Consider the following 15982-nt stretch of genomic DNA (forward strand, 5'->3'; position numbering starts at 1 on the left):
CTTGGTAGTGATAATAATGCTCATTGTCAGAAACACTAATACAGCAACATAATAGTTTGACTTAGAAAGCACAAATCCTATATATTGTCCCCTCTGCCCCCTGCTCCAAAGATGACAGACAGTATTTTTCACACATCAATATTTTTAATGTTTGCCTACTATTTTGTTATGTAAACACTAGAGGCCTGGTGCATGAAATCTGTGCACAGGTGCGGTCCCTAGACCTGGCTGGTGATTGAAGTGTGAACATCTGGTATGGAAGGGCAGGTCCCAGCTGATCTCTGGGTCCTGGGCAGTATCTGGGCCCTCAGACCCCCCTCCACCTGAGTCACAGTGCCCAAGTCCCCACACAGAGATGTGGTGAGCATGGCTTGATGCCGTGGGCTGGGGTGCAGCATGGGCCTCTGGGCCGCCCAGCAGCGCTGCACGGAAGCTGGACAGGCAGCGCGCTCTCTCCTGGCCGGCCTCACAGACTGGCTCCTGCACGAACCCACGGGGAGCCTGACTGGCCCCTGCAGTCCTGGCAGCTGCGGCTTGGCTCACCCGGAAGATGCCATGTGGGTGCGGGGCAGGCTCCTCACAGGCGCCTGACACCTGAGTGTGGCGGCTTCCTTGGCCCACAAGCCCTGGCATCTCAGGGGAGGATAGCAGGGGGAGTGAGAGTGAGCTTGGCGGACACCTCTCATTCTTATCGCACCTCTGTCCCCATCACCCCTGCTCCCAGGTAGCCGGTGAGAGGTTGCAGCGCATCACTGACGCCTGCCATGTTCCGTGCTGCCCCCTGGTGGTCAGCGCATTTTATAGTGAGTGGTGGAACACTTGGTCAAATGACCACCTAAGGGGACAATTTGCATATTAGGCTTTTATTATATAGGATGGTGGATTTTATTTAGCAAGGCCCCCGCTGATTTAGACATTTAGGTTGTTTCAATGCTACAACTAATATCTCTTTATTAAGAGACTAGAGGCCCGATGCACGAAATTTGTGCATGGGTAAGTTCCCTAGGCCTGGCCGATGATCAGGGCCGATCTCTGGGGTGACCGGTGGGGTAATCAGGGCCCCTGCTGGCACCTGCCTTGGCTGGCCTGCGGCCTGCGGGCTGGGGGCAGCTCCTGTGTTGAGCATCTGCCCCCTGGTGGTCAGTGCACATCATAGCGATCAGTCGTTCCACCAGTCGTTCCACTGTTTGGTCGGTTTGCATATTAGGCTTTTATTATATAGTATGATGCAGCAAATATACTTGAACCTATCCTTGGCCTTGGTTTATTTTTAAAAATTAAATTGCAGCAGCGAATGCTCTGGACTAGAGATATACATTAAAACATGCTGCTATGGACCGCCAGGCTGCTTTCCAGAGCACACCAGTGCACATTTTTACTACCAGTACATAGGCGTAGGGCCCTTCAGGCTTTGGGACAGTTGGTGTCTGGCTTCAGAATCTCCTGGCCTTCATGCATATGGAAGGTTCCAGAAGGAAACCTGGAGAGGCGGCCCTGATCTGATGCCATGTCTGGCTCCTTACTGATGGGAGGTGGTTCCTGACGTGTGATGGGGCAGAGGCTGCCCTGGTGTGGACACTGGGCTGGAATAGAGGACAATACTAGAGGCCAGTCTTCCAAAGGATGCTGAGGATTGCACAGAGAGGTGGGCAGGACTAAGGGTCCCAACCGTCGCCATGCCGCTGATCCCTGCATTTCCGGTACTGGGCTGCAGTGATCCCCACGAGAACCTGTTCTCCCCTCCTTCTCATGTAGTCAAAGAGGAAAAGAAGGCTCAGAGCAGCAAAACGAGCTCTCCAGGATCCAAGACTAGAATCCAGTTCTCCTGCCTCTTCTACTTTGTCTCCTTGCTGCTGGGAGAGGGGGCAACTCCCGAGGAGGGTGAAGAGAGAAAAGAATGTGAGGAGGGATGGGCAGAAAAGGGCAACACATTGTAGGTGAGCTTGGAAAGCGGGGAGGGTCCAAGAGAGGATGCAGTCTGACCCCAGCCTTGGGGACAAGCAGAGAGAGAAGCTCAGAGAGGGAAAGCAACCTTTCCCAGGTCACACAGCAAGTTAGTGACAGAGGGGAAGATTTGGGACCATGGGAAGCTCAACTGCTCTTGAGCTGAGGTGGGAGTCAGGGTGGAAGACCCAGGGGAGAGAGGAAAGTACAGCTGCTCTGAGCCCCGGCAGAATGGAGCGAGTGAATGGGCTGCTCTACCTTCAGAGGCGGCTGCCTGACCAAGAGTAGCTTCAGAGGCAACTGACATAGAGATGGGCCAGACTCACCTGTGAAGGTCCCGCGGGGATGTTAAGCATCGATTCTGCAAAGGCCTCTGATTTCTCATCACACTTGCCCGAGGCTTCCTGCTGGGAAAGGCCTCCTGCTTTGAAATAAGCCACCTCCGGGGTTTGCTGCCCTCTCCCGGCATTCCCTCCCACCCTCCGGCAGGTGCTTGGGGGTCTTGGGGCAGGGCCCTGCCCGAGTCATCTTTGTGTCCGCAGGTACTGGCACGTCTTCAATAAATGTTTGCTGAGTGGATGGATGAAAGATGAGACGGGTCTTGATAATTGTATTGTTAAGACCAGGAGTCACCATATGGCCAAGCCTAGGTTTTCCAGCAGAGGATTTTTCCATTAACATCTCCCCCACACCCTTACTCCCACCCCCTCTTCTTGGAAATACCAGAAGTCAGAATTATAGGGCTCGGAGGATCTTAGAGGTGGGGAATGTGAGTCAGGAGGAAACTAATAATTTACCAAGTACCGTCTAGTGTAGCACTCAGACCCAGAGCAGGTAAATGATTTTGTCCAGGGTATGTAGCCAGTAAGACAGAGTCAGGATTCACACCCAGTTGAGTCTGAGTCTGCCATTCCCTTCACACGAGCCCTGCCACCAACGTGTCATGTGAGCTGGGGGAGTTTCCCCTCCTGTGGGACAAAGCATTGGACGGTTGATGCTCCAGGTCTGTCCTGGTCCAGCTCTGAGAGCACATGGCTTGCTGTCCATCCCATTGTTCTCACAGTCCAGCCTCGGACTGTGAGACTTGACCTTGCAGTGATGGGTGATTGGTTCCCCAGGGCGCGTCCCTCAGTGTTCTCTTCCCTTATGGGCATTGTGTTCTGAGAAATGTTTGTTCAGAGTGGGCAGAAATGGGGACTAATCCCCACGGGGCTGCCTGGCCCGGAGTGACTGACTTGTCTTGGGAGGTTGTATGGATGTGGCCATGATTTAGTGCCAGGGCGAGAGGGATTCCCATAGCCTCAGAACCCTGTATCCCCGGGAGGGGGTGGGAGAGGGAAGCTGACAGGCCTGGAGTGGGCTGGGTTGGGGGGAGGGACAGGCAGCCTTGGGGTTGGCCAAGCCGGCTGAGTGTGCCCTGATTTGCAAAGAAATGGAAAGATGAAGATAATTGCTTTGCAAGAAATGGAATGGCCTAAAAACACAGATAAGTTTTCTCCTCATCTTTGGAGGGGCTGGAGGCTGGGGGTACAGCTGCTTCCGGCTTGGGAAGGGGAGAGTTGATGGCTCAGAACCCAGAAGTTGTGCATAATGGGGGGTGGGAGGTTCTTTATTAGTTTAGTGGTTTCTACACCCCTGCGTCTACTCTGCCCTGGGAACAGCCCACCGCTTGTTCTCTGCGGGGCTGAGGGTGCAGGGGACAGAGCAGTCTTTCGATTCTGATTAACGGGTGCTGCAGGCCGCCATGGTGCCATTTTCAGGATTTGCAGCCCGAGGCCTTCCTGGCCAAGGAGAAAGCAGGATTTATCAGGGTGGTGGAGCCCAGACGCAGAGGAGGACATTTACCATGTCTTCGGAGGGGACTCCAATCCCCTCAGATTTATCTAGTGGGCAGGCACCTGGCAGGGCCTCCACTTTGGCTCTGGGATGTGTTCCTGCGGTCAGGGAATCACTCTTCCGGAGATTAAGAGCTGTGGATTTATTTTTAAAACTTTTTTCTTAAGTGCAGGAAGATTAGAAAGCGTTCCACATAAACCTGGCCCCTGGTGGGACTGCTGGGAGGCTGGAGGCTTCATCAAGGCAAAGGCTAAAGCCTCTTAATTATGGGCTGATCGCGGCTCCTCTTTCATCTCACGCTAATCAGACCCCAGCAAGGCCAGGGAACAGAGAGGGGCTTGGGGACAGGAGCCAGCTGAGAGCGCAGCAGGCAGATGAAGGGCAAGGGCATTGCCCCATTACCAGCAAACTTGGCTCTTTTGTTTTATTCAGAAAAAAAGAGGTGTGTGTGTGTGTGTGTGTGTGTGTGTGTGTGTGTGTATTTGTGTGTGTATGTATCTTCTATAAATAGAAGATAGAAATCTCTATGTATACCCACACGCTTGGAGGAATTTGAGCCCCCCCCCCCTTTTTTGGGTCCCAGTTTGGGTTTTGCCTCTGTTGCTTTCCGGGCCTGAAAGCGCCTTTTCATGAGGCGCTTGGAACACCAGCCAGCCCCCAGTTGCAGCTTGAGGTATTGAGTGGGCTTCAATGCCCGCCTTGTGCTGGTTCCTGGGCAGGCGTAGCCCAGTGCTGGTGGGGTGGCCCGGGCGGGAGTCTTTGAATCACTGTCAGGATGTCACTGTGCCCTCTGTATCCATCGCCAACACATTGGTATCTCCATGGTGCAGTGTTAACTCAGTGTGGGATGCCCCCTGCAGTGTGACCTTGGCCTCTGTCAGGCCAGACACAAGCAATGTGGCTGATCCTGAGGGGCAGGATATCTGAGAGGTTGAGGAGGTGGTTTGCTCTTTCTTCTCAACAAATTTGCATTAGTGCTAGGGTGGCAGTGGTCGGGCACTATTTTATGGGCCCTTGGAGGTTTCCGCTCACACACAACACTGGGGATCAATTGGTGATGACTGCTTGGAATAATTCTATGCTGAGAAGCAGGCTGAGTGGGGAAGTGTGCCACAATTGACTAGTAATGCCTGTCTTGGGCACTGGATGGGAGAGAGACACACAGGTGCCCATGCACTTGCCATCCCTGTCTACGTTGCTGAGCAGTTGTCACTAACTTTGGAAATTCTTCCTCTCCTATACGAACCATCTATAGCAGTGGTTCTCAACCTTGGCTGCACATTAGAATCACCTGGGAATCTTTTTAAAATCCCGATTTCTGGGCCTCATCCTCCGGAAATTCTGTTTCTTTGTTACTAATGTTGTGGCCCCACCCCATAACAAAGAAACAGAATTTCCGGAGGATGAGGCCCAGAAATCAGGATTTTAAAAAAGATTCCCAGGTGATTCTGATGTGCAGCCAAGGTTGAGAACCACTGATCTATAGCCAACCACCTCCTTGACCTCTCAGACACTCCAAGCCTCAGGATCAGTCACAGCACTTGTGTCTGGCCTGACACAAGCAGGATGACCTGCTGTTGGGACAGGTCTTTGGTGGCTTCTGTCAGGCCAGGCACAAGCAATGTGGCAGACAACGCTCTGGGTGCTGATGACAGCAGTGAACAGAAAAGACCAAACCCCTGTCCTTGTGAAGTGTGGTCAGCGGTCCCCAGGGAAGGGAAGTGATGGCAGGCTCTGAGGCAGCCCGAGCGCTGCGGCCACATCTAGATGATTCACAGAGGAGAGGGACAGTTTCCAAAGTTAGTGACAACTGCTCAGCAACGTAGGACAGGGAGGAAAGTGCATGGCACCTGTGTGTCCCCTTCCCATCCAGTGCCCACCACAGGCATTACTAATCAATCATGGCATGCTTTCCCACTCAGCCCCGTTTCTCAGCATAGCAGTCCAACAAGTCATCACCAATTGATCCCCCAGTTTTGTGTGAGTGGAAACCTCCCAAGGCCCATAAACTAGTGCTGCCCACTGCCACTAATGCAAAAATTCGTTGAGAAGGAAGGGCTCCCCGGAAGAGACTGGGATGAACAGAGCGCAGGTTCTAGGTATGCGGACCAGGCTCCAGTGTCGAAGATTTTGGCACAGTCAGGAGGACTAGGCAGGTGGCAGAAGTGAAGCGGTGGGGGAGGAATTTTGCACAGATGGACTGTGAGGTCATAACAGTGGATCCCAGGGCAGAGGCCATCTGTTTGTCTGTCTGCCCTCTGCCCCAGTTTTATGCATCTTGGCTAATGTGCGCAGCTGGTGTCTGGCCAGGTGTGTGCTGCCATCAGAAAGACAGGCTGGACTCTACAGGGGCTGGTGATGGGGGTCCCAGCAGAAGGCAGGGCCCTCCAGAGGAGGCCGTTATCTCCAAGATCTGCTCAGCCTGCAGAGCCGCCCAGGCCAGAGCCAAGGCCCAGCGGGGAGGAGGGATTCTGTGCCACGATGTCAGGTCTCTTAACTACCCGTTGGCAGATTCCCTTCAACGCCACCTGCCAGGCGCAGAGGCCCTCGGGTGTTGGAATAAGCAAGTGGCTACGCACTCTAAGGATGCAGATCGACAGGACCAGGCCTTCCTTCAGACTGGAGCGTGATGGAGGACCTCTGCTCCGAGCGTGGTCACTAGAAAGAGCTCTATGGGAAGCCGGGTGAAACCAAGTAAAAGAGGTCTTTGCTTCAAGGCTTCTCGGAGCCTGAGGTGTGCTCAGACACGTGAAGATATTTAAAGTGAGGACAGAGCATGCGGCATCTCCTGAACGTAGTCACTCACAGAAACCTTTGGGAGATTTCTATTACTATCCCACGGGCCCAGTGTCTCATTGAACCCAATTCTGGAAACGCCTCCCACAGTTTTCCGTGTTTCCCACCAGAGCTGTGCTGTGCAGCCCTCTGCTGCCCAGGCCCTCCAGCACTGCCTGCACGGTCCTGCCTCCACGCGCTTGCTTGTGCTGTGCCTGCCCTGGAAATCCCCCCCTTTTTTTTGACCCTCTACCTTTCCATATTCTGTCCTTCTTTAGTCCCATCCACTCCACAGTGTGCCTGAACCACCAGCTGCCTTAGTCTCCTCAAAGAGACTGTAGCTGGCTCGTGTCACTCCTGTGTCCTCGCAGCAGAGCCCTGGCCTGGCACGTGGCCCTCCCGGAGCCCTCAGCTGGTCAGTTCAGGCCATGGCGGGGGTGCAGACTGACTACACCCGCGGGCAGGTGTGAGAGACTCACCTCCTGGCTACCTTCTCTCCCCTCCGATCCCATGCGCAGTCCATCAGGGGTAAAGCACCCACACGCCGCCGCGGGGGAAGGCACTGCTCCACCTCTGGAACCTGGCTCCCTTCCTCTGCTGCCTGCTATGCAGGGAGCAGGGCCAAGCGGGAAGGGAACCCCCTGATCTACTTACATGTTCTCCTCCTCTGCAGGGGAACAGGGGCATTTTCTTATTTAATTATTAATGTCCTAACGGATGGTGCTCGAGACGTTAACCTCTGTCACTCCGAATGGAGTCGGCCTAGTAACCGCTGTGACAGGATTGATTTTCCCTCAGTCAGCGCATAAGCATACCTGTCAGTGGGACCCATCCTCCGAGAGCCCAGGGAAGCCCCCTCAAAGTGAATGGCCGTGCGTTGCCTCCATGAGGGAGCAGCTCCTTTGTGTCTGCCCTTCACTCTGCCTCAGTGACATGTCTTTTTCTGTGATCAGTTCCCGAAAGGAATTGACTAGTGCAGCTTAGGACCTGACTCCACCTTCAAGATGCTCACAGACACATTGGAAAGATCAAGTAAACATGCGAGGGAGACGGCATGCAAGGTGGGGAGTGGGGACTGCTGGCCAGGCTCTAGGCTGCCGGAGTGAGACGTGCCTGGCACCCAGGAGGTGCCAAGCCCTGCAGGGGGAGGAGGGGCCCCGGGGCCTGCGCTGGACCTCGTGTGGATGGTATTTGGATGTGCTTCGTCGAGGAAGAAGGGGATTGAGGCCGGTGAGCAGTGTGAACAGGTTGGGCGTGGGGGGCGGTAGTGGAGGAAGAGCAGGAGGGAAGACTAGTCTGACCCAGGAAGGAGGGCTGGTGATGATAAGATTGTAGATGAGGCCAGGTTCAAAGGAAAAGTCTGAGGGCATATCCAAGAGGAATAATCTTTTCTACCCCAGCCTGGGTGTCCTTCTGCCCCACAATCCCTCCCATCCTCGCCACACTGCTACAGAGGCAGACTTGGCCTCAGGTGGGGAACCTGGCAAATGCTGGGGATGGGACTGTTCAAGGCGAGGGTGTGAGCCTGGGGAGCGCTGCCCGGTAAGCCTTTAGCTCATTCACACTGTTGGTCTAAACGCCACCTACTGTCTGCGTCCTTGTGTTGCCCTGGCCATCTCCACTTCCTGTGTGCTCGTCCAGACACCCATCACCCTCTCTGCGCCCCAGTGTCCAGGCATCCCACTGCCAGTGGGAGTCAGCTACACTGTCCTGTCGAGACCTGACTCAGAAAGGAAGAGGTTTTTATGAAGATTTAAAAAGATCTTCCCAGTTATAGCAATGCTCCAAGTTACCTCCGTCTCCCACCCCTTTCCTGTCACCATGGATCCACGGGGCCAGAGGAACAATCTCCTCTTGTCAGATGGCCTCATCCTCTGTTCATAAGTTTGAAGTTTCATAAGTTTGAAGATGCAGTTGCGGGGGAGGCGGGGGGGGGTCCTTTCAGGAAAATGCTGGCGATTCCAGGAGCAGCCAAGGTAAGGAGACGGGGCCACAGAGAGAACCAAGAAGGGGCGTCCTCTGCAGTTGGCATTCAGGCTCCTTGCCTTTCAGGGTGCGGTGTCCCTTAGTTCATTTTTTAATGTGATTTCTCTGATGTCTGGTCAGCCCAAACCCCGCCTGGAAGAATATGATCATCACTAAGACTCAGTGCGGCAGCCTGCGCAGGCTCTCCCTCAGCCAGGGGCATCTCCTCTCTCTGAGGAGAATGGGTTGAAATGACCTGTAGACTCCAGTTTGTGAAGGGCGAGCTGCGGAGGGGGATTAGGTCTCTGAGGACCAGGATCGGGGGTGGGGCGGGGGAGAGAGGTGTGGCTGTGGCTTGCCCACTCCCGGACTCTGCATATTGAGCAGAAACACCAGGATCCCTTCTCCTTTCGAACCGATTTTCAGAATACATTTAGCCAGATTATTTCCAGATCTCAAATAGAGAGAAAAACCTCATTAATCATTAATGTGGACCCCCATGGCGTTACAGAATTGGCGACATTTGTTTATCTTTGAAGGAGCTGGTAAGAAAGAGTTTAACAAGGACATACTGGGGATGGGGAGGAGAGTGGCGAACCTTTCAGGAAGACAGGAGCTCCATTTAGCTTCCTCTGTGTACAAGAGGGGGCGTGTGCAGCACCCGTGCCCCTCTTCTCTGTCCCCACGGAGACAGCGGGTGATGCTTCCTCATCTGTAAGCTCAACCTCCTTTCAAGCTGGGGACCCCTTTCCAGTGTCAACATATTTTGAATACCATCCCTGGCCCCCAGTTGATAGGAGTTGCATTTTTTTAGTGTGTCTGGTTGAGAAGAAAAGCTACGCTGAATTCAGTAAAGCTTCTGACCAAACCATGATAGCACCTGTGTACACATGAAAAACGGTGCCGTCTTCTGAGTCATGGTGTCCCTTTAGTCTGTAGCTGATGTGTGAGCACCTAGGGATTCCAGGTCCCCCGAGGTGGCTCTGGAGCCCCCTGCACCCCCACTCGGTGGGAACCCTTAGGAAGTTCTCAGGGGTCATTTCAGCCACTCCCACCTCAATGGTTCTCTGTGAGGAGTCCTTTGTTGGGGACAAGGGGGTTGGCATTCTTTGTAGGCACGCTAACGCCTGTCACGGGCTGTCCCTTTAGGGGCTTGGATCGAGCTCAGCAAACTGCTTCCCTGAATCCCCCTACCACGCTGCCCAAGCCCTTCATCCCATGGTGGGAACCACGTGCTCTCACGAATGTCACTCTGGCCCGCAGGGACTTTATATCCCGTAGGAGCAGAGAAGCAAGACGCAGCTCTGGGTGGCTTGCTTGACCAGAGCTGCCTGGAAACTCCCCCAGGGCCACCCCAGCCGCCTTCTTCTCTTTCTTCGTGGCAGGAGGGGGTGTAGGGAGAGGAAGTGAGTGGGCAGAGAACATCAAAGATGAGGGAGAAGGGGACAGAGGGAGGGCGCTGCCTGTAAAGTAGTTAAATCGGGGCTCTTGGTCCAGGGATGGGCTCATGGGCCTGAGCACTCCCTGAAATCATAGCCAAATGTGTGGGGGCATTTTTCTGGGGAGAAAGTCTCTAACTTTCATTAGAGTCTCAAAGCGGTGCGTAAGCCGAAACACTTTTAGACGCCCTGGTTTGGGACTTTGACTTTTCCCTGAGGCAGGCTTCCTACTCCTTGGTTATCAGAACCCGCGAAGTGTCACTGCGTCAGTCAAAGCCTGCACGTGTAAAAATATCAAATGTTCACTGCGCAACGATGACGGGGAACTTTGTCTGCTTAGCCGGTCTGCTGAGCCGCTTCATGTGAGAAGTCTCAGCGCCAAACAGATGCCAGGGAACGTGGCTGGTCAGTGACGCTACCTCCTTTGTTCTCCTGCACAGGGCCCGGGATGGCACGCTCAGGGGCAGGGCTCATTGTCTTCTCCCTCCTGCAAACCGTCCTCTCTCTGAACCCCGAGGACCCCAACGTGTGCAGCCACTGGGAGAGGTAAGGCATGGGCCGCAGATGGCACTCACCTGAGCTTTGCACTGTCGGGACAGAAGCAGAGGCAGGAGGTCCAGAAGCTGTCCGCCGAGGGCCTACAGTCCAGCTAGAGAGACAGCATGGGGCTGAAAGACAGGACAAAGCAGGGCAGATTCTGTCTGAGACTCAGGGTGGTGGGAGGTCAGGGCGCAGGGGGTTGAGTGACAGGCCATTTAAGTGATGGGGTCTCACAGTTGACAATGTACTCATGTTCCTCCCTGCATTCCCACTTCCCAGTCATTTTACAGACGAGGAAGTAGAGGCCCAGTGCCCATTCACGGCCAGGCGGGTGCAGTGAGTTGTTCTGGTCCAGATTTGTTGTTTTCTGATGCAATAAAGTCTTTCCTGGTCTCCCAGGACTGGCAGCAGTGCAGCAGCCTGGACATGTGGGCGGCCAGCAGCCTGCCCTGAGGAGATGGGGGAGGGTGGGAGGGCTGCTCAGGGAAGGGCAGTTGAGGGCAGAGGCAGGAGAGCTGGCTGCGGCACCAGGTCCTCGGGGAGTAGGCCAGGGCCCTGCAGACGGTCTGACTTTGAAGCACAAGGTTAACGTATTGATTTTGGTGAGCAGAGGACAGCGACCAGAGACCCAATCAGGAAAAACGAAATTAAACCCTGGAATTGATTGGCCATGCTGACCAGGACGACTCTGCCACTTAGATGTTAATAAATCAAATGAATAAAATTAAGACGAGGGCCCGATGGGGGAAGCAGATGGTGGAGGAGGAGAGGTGAGGGGGTGGTCCATGCTCCATGCCCATGAGGGTGAACGTCCCGTCTCACGGCAGGGAAAGCCCCTCACCCGGGGGCTCTGGAGGGACAGTGCCTGTGCCAGCATGGTTTTTGGTGACTAGCGCTCTACGGGGAGTCCCCACAGAGTCAGGCTGGAGCAGAAGGCAGTGTGCCCCTTTTCAGTGAAGTGGGAAGAGCACGAGATCTATGACCAGTAGACCCTGGTTCATTGCAGTCTGGAGTTTTCCAACTGTTAGTTCTATGACCTTGCACATGTCTCCTAACCATTCTGAGCCTACTGCCACCTCTGTAAGGTGGAAGGGGGGAGAATGAACCTCAGGCTTGTTGGAGGGTCAGGGAACCAGTTTCGCAAAAGTGCTTTGCAGAACAAAAAGCTTAATAATTGATGGCCTTTTCTTGTTGACAACTCTGTCTTTGTAGGAATGGCTATCACAGATTTTATGCACACCAGGCTCACTGGGAATGTGAATAAAACACGCAGTCTCCTGAGACTTGATTCCATTGGTCTGGGGTAGAACCTAGGAATATGTATTTTTCATAAGGTTTCCATGAGGAAGATGTAAGGTTTCATAAGGTGATCGTGAGATGATTTAGGTCCCTTGGCCTCCTGGTTATGGTGAATTTAAACCTTTATTTCCTAGTAGGTGAGAAGGTGAGCAGGTGGAATTCCATATTAGTCTCTGGTTTATAGACTCTAGTCTCATCAGCCCTGACTTGTCTACCCGTCCCCATTGAGACAGTTGCTTCCTGCCCGCATACCTCCTTCCCTGCTCACTTCGGCCTTTCCTACTGCCTCCAACTAGGTCTCTCTCCTCTAGGAAGCCCACCCCGACTTCCCTCTTGTCTGGGTCCCATTTGTACCAGTGGATCAGTGCAAACTTAAACCAAACTCCCTAAGTTTCTAAACCTGCCCCACATGAACAAGTTTGGAATGTGAACATATTCTGAGCCCAGAGCTGGCATTTCAGGTTTACAAGGCTGTCAGCTGAATATGTAGCTTTGGTGGGAGAGCAAAGAGTAACCCTAACAGCTAAAATGAGGTCTGAGGACGCTCTGGGCATCTCTAACCCCCTCGAAGTGATGCCCTGTGATACCAAGCGCCTCCTTTTTCTTGGCTTTTCCAACTGAGCTCTCTTGCCAGTTACACATGGATGGATCTAGTCTGTGTCATTCCAGAAACACACCCCAGTCCCCAGAGACCATTTGGGGAGAACTTCCCAGTTGGATTAGTGCTTCTGGCGGGCTCCTCGTTAATTATACACCTCCACCATAAAACCCAGCGGAAAGACCTCCCCAGGCTAGTAAAGCCCAGCTCTACCAGATTAATCTGGCCTCTCGTTAGCATGTTGGCAAATGAGCATGTTAAACCATCCAGCCATGAGACCGGGGGCACACACTTCACCCCCGAGTCTTGGAGTTGGTTCAAGGTCTCGTTGACAGACTTGCTTGGCTCAGGGCACTCTTGCAGAGCCAGCTCTGTTCCTCATGACCCCCTCCCCACCCCCTCCTACGGGCTGATGCCTTTTCTCTGAGCACCCACTGTCCCCAGTGCTGGGGGAGGGTGGGGGTGTCTGAACCCTTGAGTGCTTAACAAAGGCAGGGAGGCCATTCTGTGGGTGGGTCTTGCTCTGGCTCCCCTACCATGGTCCGGGAGGAAATATTCCTCAGTGCCTGGCACAGGAGGTGAGCTGTTGCCAGTCTTATAGTAATGATGGCTAGCATGTTAGACACTGCATTTTGCATTTATTATCTTCCCCCCACCCTGAGATGTAGACACTACAATTGCCCTCTTTAATCCCCACAATAGCTACATGAAGTCCCTGGGAATATTTAGCACAGATTTCCAGGTGAGGAAAGGGAGGCTTGTAGGAGTCTTGTATGTCTAAGGACATGCTGCTAACAGGAGACAGGTTTCAATCTTGACCCAGAGCCCCCATGCACTCTCATCCATTCATTCATTCTCCCTCCTCTAAGTGAAGTGTCAGAGCACAGGGTCATGGAGTTTCAGAGTGGAAGGGGCCTTTGGGAAGCTAGGGGTGGATGTGGAGCTGCCTCTGTTTCTCCAAGCCTGGAGATAAAACAGGGCTTTGGGCCAAGTCTGCATAGATATGTGCCTCTGAGGCATGGCTTGCCGGATAGAGGCTCAGCAAGGGCCCTCTGACATCCTCAGTGCTTCAGAAGAACAGCATGTCCCACCCCCCTCCCTCCTGGACAGGGCTGACTGCCCCGGCCTCTTTCTGAGTTCTAGACCTTTCACACTTGCGGCGTCAGAAAGCCTGCTGTGGACTGAGTCAGGGAGCTGGTCTGCCCAGACCCCTTGCAAGTAAACCCACAGTTTCCTCAGGCAAAGCAGACGGGCTTTTATAGCCTGGACCTGGCCATCTGGCTCAGGTCAATGAGCCTTCTGGGAGGAAAACACGGAATAGTACCAACATACATAAAAATGAATTCTGAAATCTCAGCCTGCACAGGAGGTGTGAGTCTGTGCTCTATGTTCTGGCTTGGCTGCCTTCTCATACAACTCCTGGCAGGGTGGGCAGGAGGGAAGGCTTGTTTTTGTGAAGTTGAGACCTGCTTCCCTGTGGCTTCCACCCATGGGTCCATTTTTACAACTAACAGGCAGGAAAATGAGATGCCACCTTGGTAGCGCAGAAGGTAACTGGTAACTTTGGGGAAGTCACTTAGCCCCTCTGATGCTCAGTTTTGTCAGCTGTGAAATGAGGATACAGCAATGCCACCTACCTTATAAGATTGTATGAGGATTAAAAGGGTTTAAAACACTTAATGCAGGGCAGTCAATACATATTGACAGTTATTGCTACCAGCTGTGTGACCTGGGCAAGTCACCTCTCTCTGAGCCTTAGTTTCTTCATCTATAAAATGGGACCACTTACTTCACAGAGTTGCTACAAAAATTAACTTCCATGCAGGTGTTTTGAAAGCCATAAAGATCTAAACACATGTATTTTTTAAAATACATTTTTTATTGATTTCAGAGAGGTAGGGAGAGAGAGATAGAAACATCAATGATGAGTGAATCATTGATCGGCTGCTTCCTGCACACCCCACACTGGGGATCAAGCCCGCAACCTGGGCATGTGCCCTGAATGGGAATCAAACCGTGACCTCCTGGTTCATAGGGCAACACTCAACCACTGAGCAACACTGGCTGGGCTAAATACATATTTTAAAACCGTTGGCTCTGCTTTCTAAACCACATAGAATAAACCTAAACCCTCCTTTATTCTTTCTCTGTTAAATGAACAAATGAACTAGAATTTCAGGAAATGAGCAGGGCCAAAGGGCAGTAAGGCATGTGTCCTAGATCCAACCAGGCATCAGGGAGGTGTGGATGCCAAGGGTATCCAGGGCAGAAGGAGGATAGTGGGGCGGGAGAGAGGGGGTGTTGGAGCCCCTGGACACTTGGCTGAGGCCTGGCTTCCCTGGGGAGGGAGGCTCCATCCTGAATATCAGCTCAGACTCTCAAGTGCTAACTGTGGCTTCCATCTCCTGTCTGGTTCTCAGCTACGCCGTGACTGTCCAAGAATCATATGCACACCCCTTTGATCAGATCTACTACACACGATGCACAGACATCCTCAACTGGTTCAAGTGCACCAGGCACAGGTGAGTACCTCTCACAGATGGCGGGGCAGGGAAAGGGTACTGGGCCCTCAGCGTTTGCCTTTCTGCCAGTTAGTAAAAGGCCACTGTGACACATGTGGTCAGTGCATCACCTGTATCCCCTTGGTATTCACTCTTCACACTAAACCGCAGAGATGCTCTGCTGAGGGCTTCTTTCTGGCCAGAGGAGCAACGGGCCAGTCAAGGCTAGACTTGAGGCACCTGAGAATTAATGTCCTTGGGGGCATTCCTCAACCAGTAACAGGTAGGGAGTTGGTAGGTAAATACCCCAGCTTCCTGCCCCTGAGAATAGAAGGGACAACTCTGAGTGCATTCCAGACGCGCTTGGTCACCCATAGCAGTGACCTGCTCAATAGCACACCCTCACTGGCCGCCTTTATTTCCCCGTCTCACTTTCCCGTTCCCCTCCTAGTGCTTTCTAGGATCACCTCCTAAATAAAGGACTTGTCCTTGAATCCTTGTCTCAGGTCTGCTTTTGGGGGGAAATCCAACCTAGAACAGCCATTCCCCCTCCGCACCCCCTCCCCGGAGCAGATGAAGTCCCATGCCTTGGAGAACAGAGTGCAGGCTAGAGGTCACCACCCTCTCAGCATCTCAACCACTGCCTGTGGGAATCCTGCTCCCTTGCCTCAGCCCTCCTGCAAATCATGACATGCTCCCATGTCACAGGCAGAGGTGGGGGGTGGCGCTGCGGAGGGGTGGGGTGGGAGTAGGGGGGTGGGGGGCAGGGCGGGGGAGGGAAGGAAGAGAGAACATTTTTTGTTGGATGACCCTGGGCAAGCCATGATGAATGATCCTTGCCTTAGCTACCTGCAGGGTCCTGTGAGGCCAGGGATATGAAAGTCCTTTGAAAAGTGCAGGGGAGAATGGAGAACACTGAGGCATTAGACCCAAGGTGGCATTATTACTTCAGGGTTGAAAAAACAGCAGATGAAGAGTAAAAGAGGGAATGAGTGAGAGCCCAGACGGTTCGCTTCCTAGTTGCTGAGCATCTGTGTTGGTTCCAGATTTCCTTGCCTCCTCCTTGCGGGCCTAGTCCCTCTTTG

The 15982-nt window shown here is 53.3% G+C and overlaps 1 protein-coding gene across 5 annotated transcripts in view; it reads left to right on the forward strand.

Moving 5' to 3' along the window:
• MEGF11 (multiple EGF like domains 11) overlaps positions 1-15982 on the forward strand; it is a 348251-nt gene that overhangs the window by 105918 nt on the left and 226351 nt on the right. For 4 of the 5 annotated variants that reach the window (XR_009453016.1, XM_059697712.1, XM_059697722.1 and 1 more), the window contains exons 2-3: positions 10400-10505; positions 14817-14918. Coding sequence is in view for 4 of the 5 variants with exons in the window: in XM_059697712.1 (XP_059553695.1) it covers positions 10408-10505; positions 14817-14918 (200 nt within the window). In the remaining variant the exon portion in view is untranslated. Of the gene's footprint in view, positions 1-10399; positions 10506-14816; positions 14919-15982 lie in introns of those variants that run through there. The other variant, XM_059697745.1, reaches the window with a different exon arrangement.

This window comes from Myotis daubentonii, chromosome 1 (genome assembly GCF_963259705.1).
Source record: "Myotis daubentonii chromosome 1, mMyoDau2.1, whole genome shotgun sequence".
In the NCBI taxonomy this organism is placed as follows: Eukaryota; Metazoa; Chordata; class Mammalia; order Chiroptera; family Vespertilionidae; genus Myotis; species Myotis daubentonii.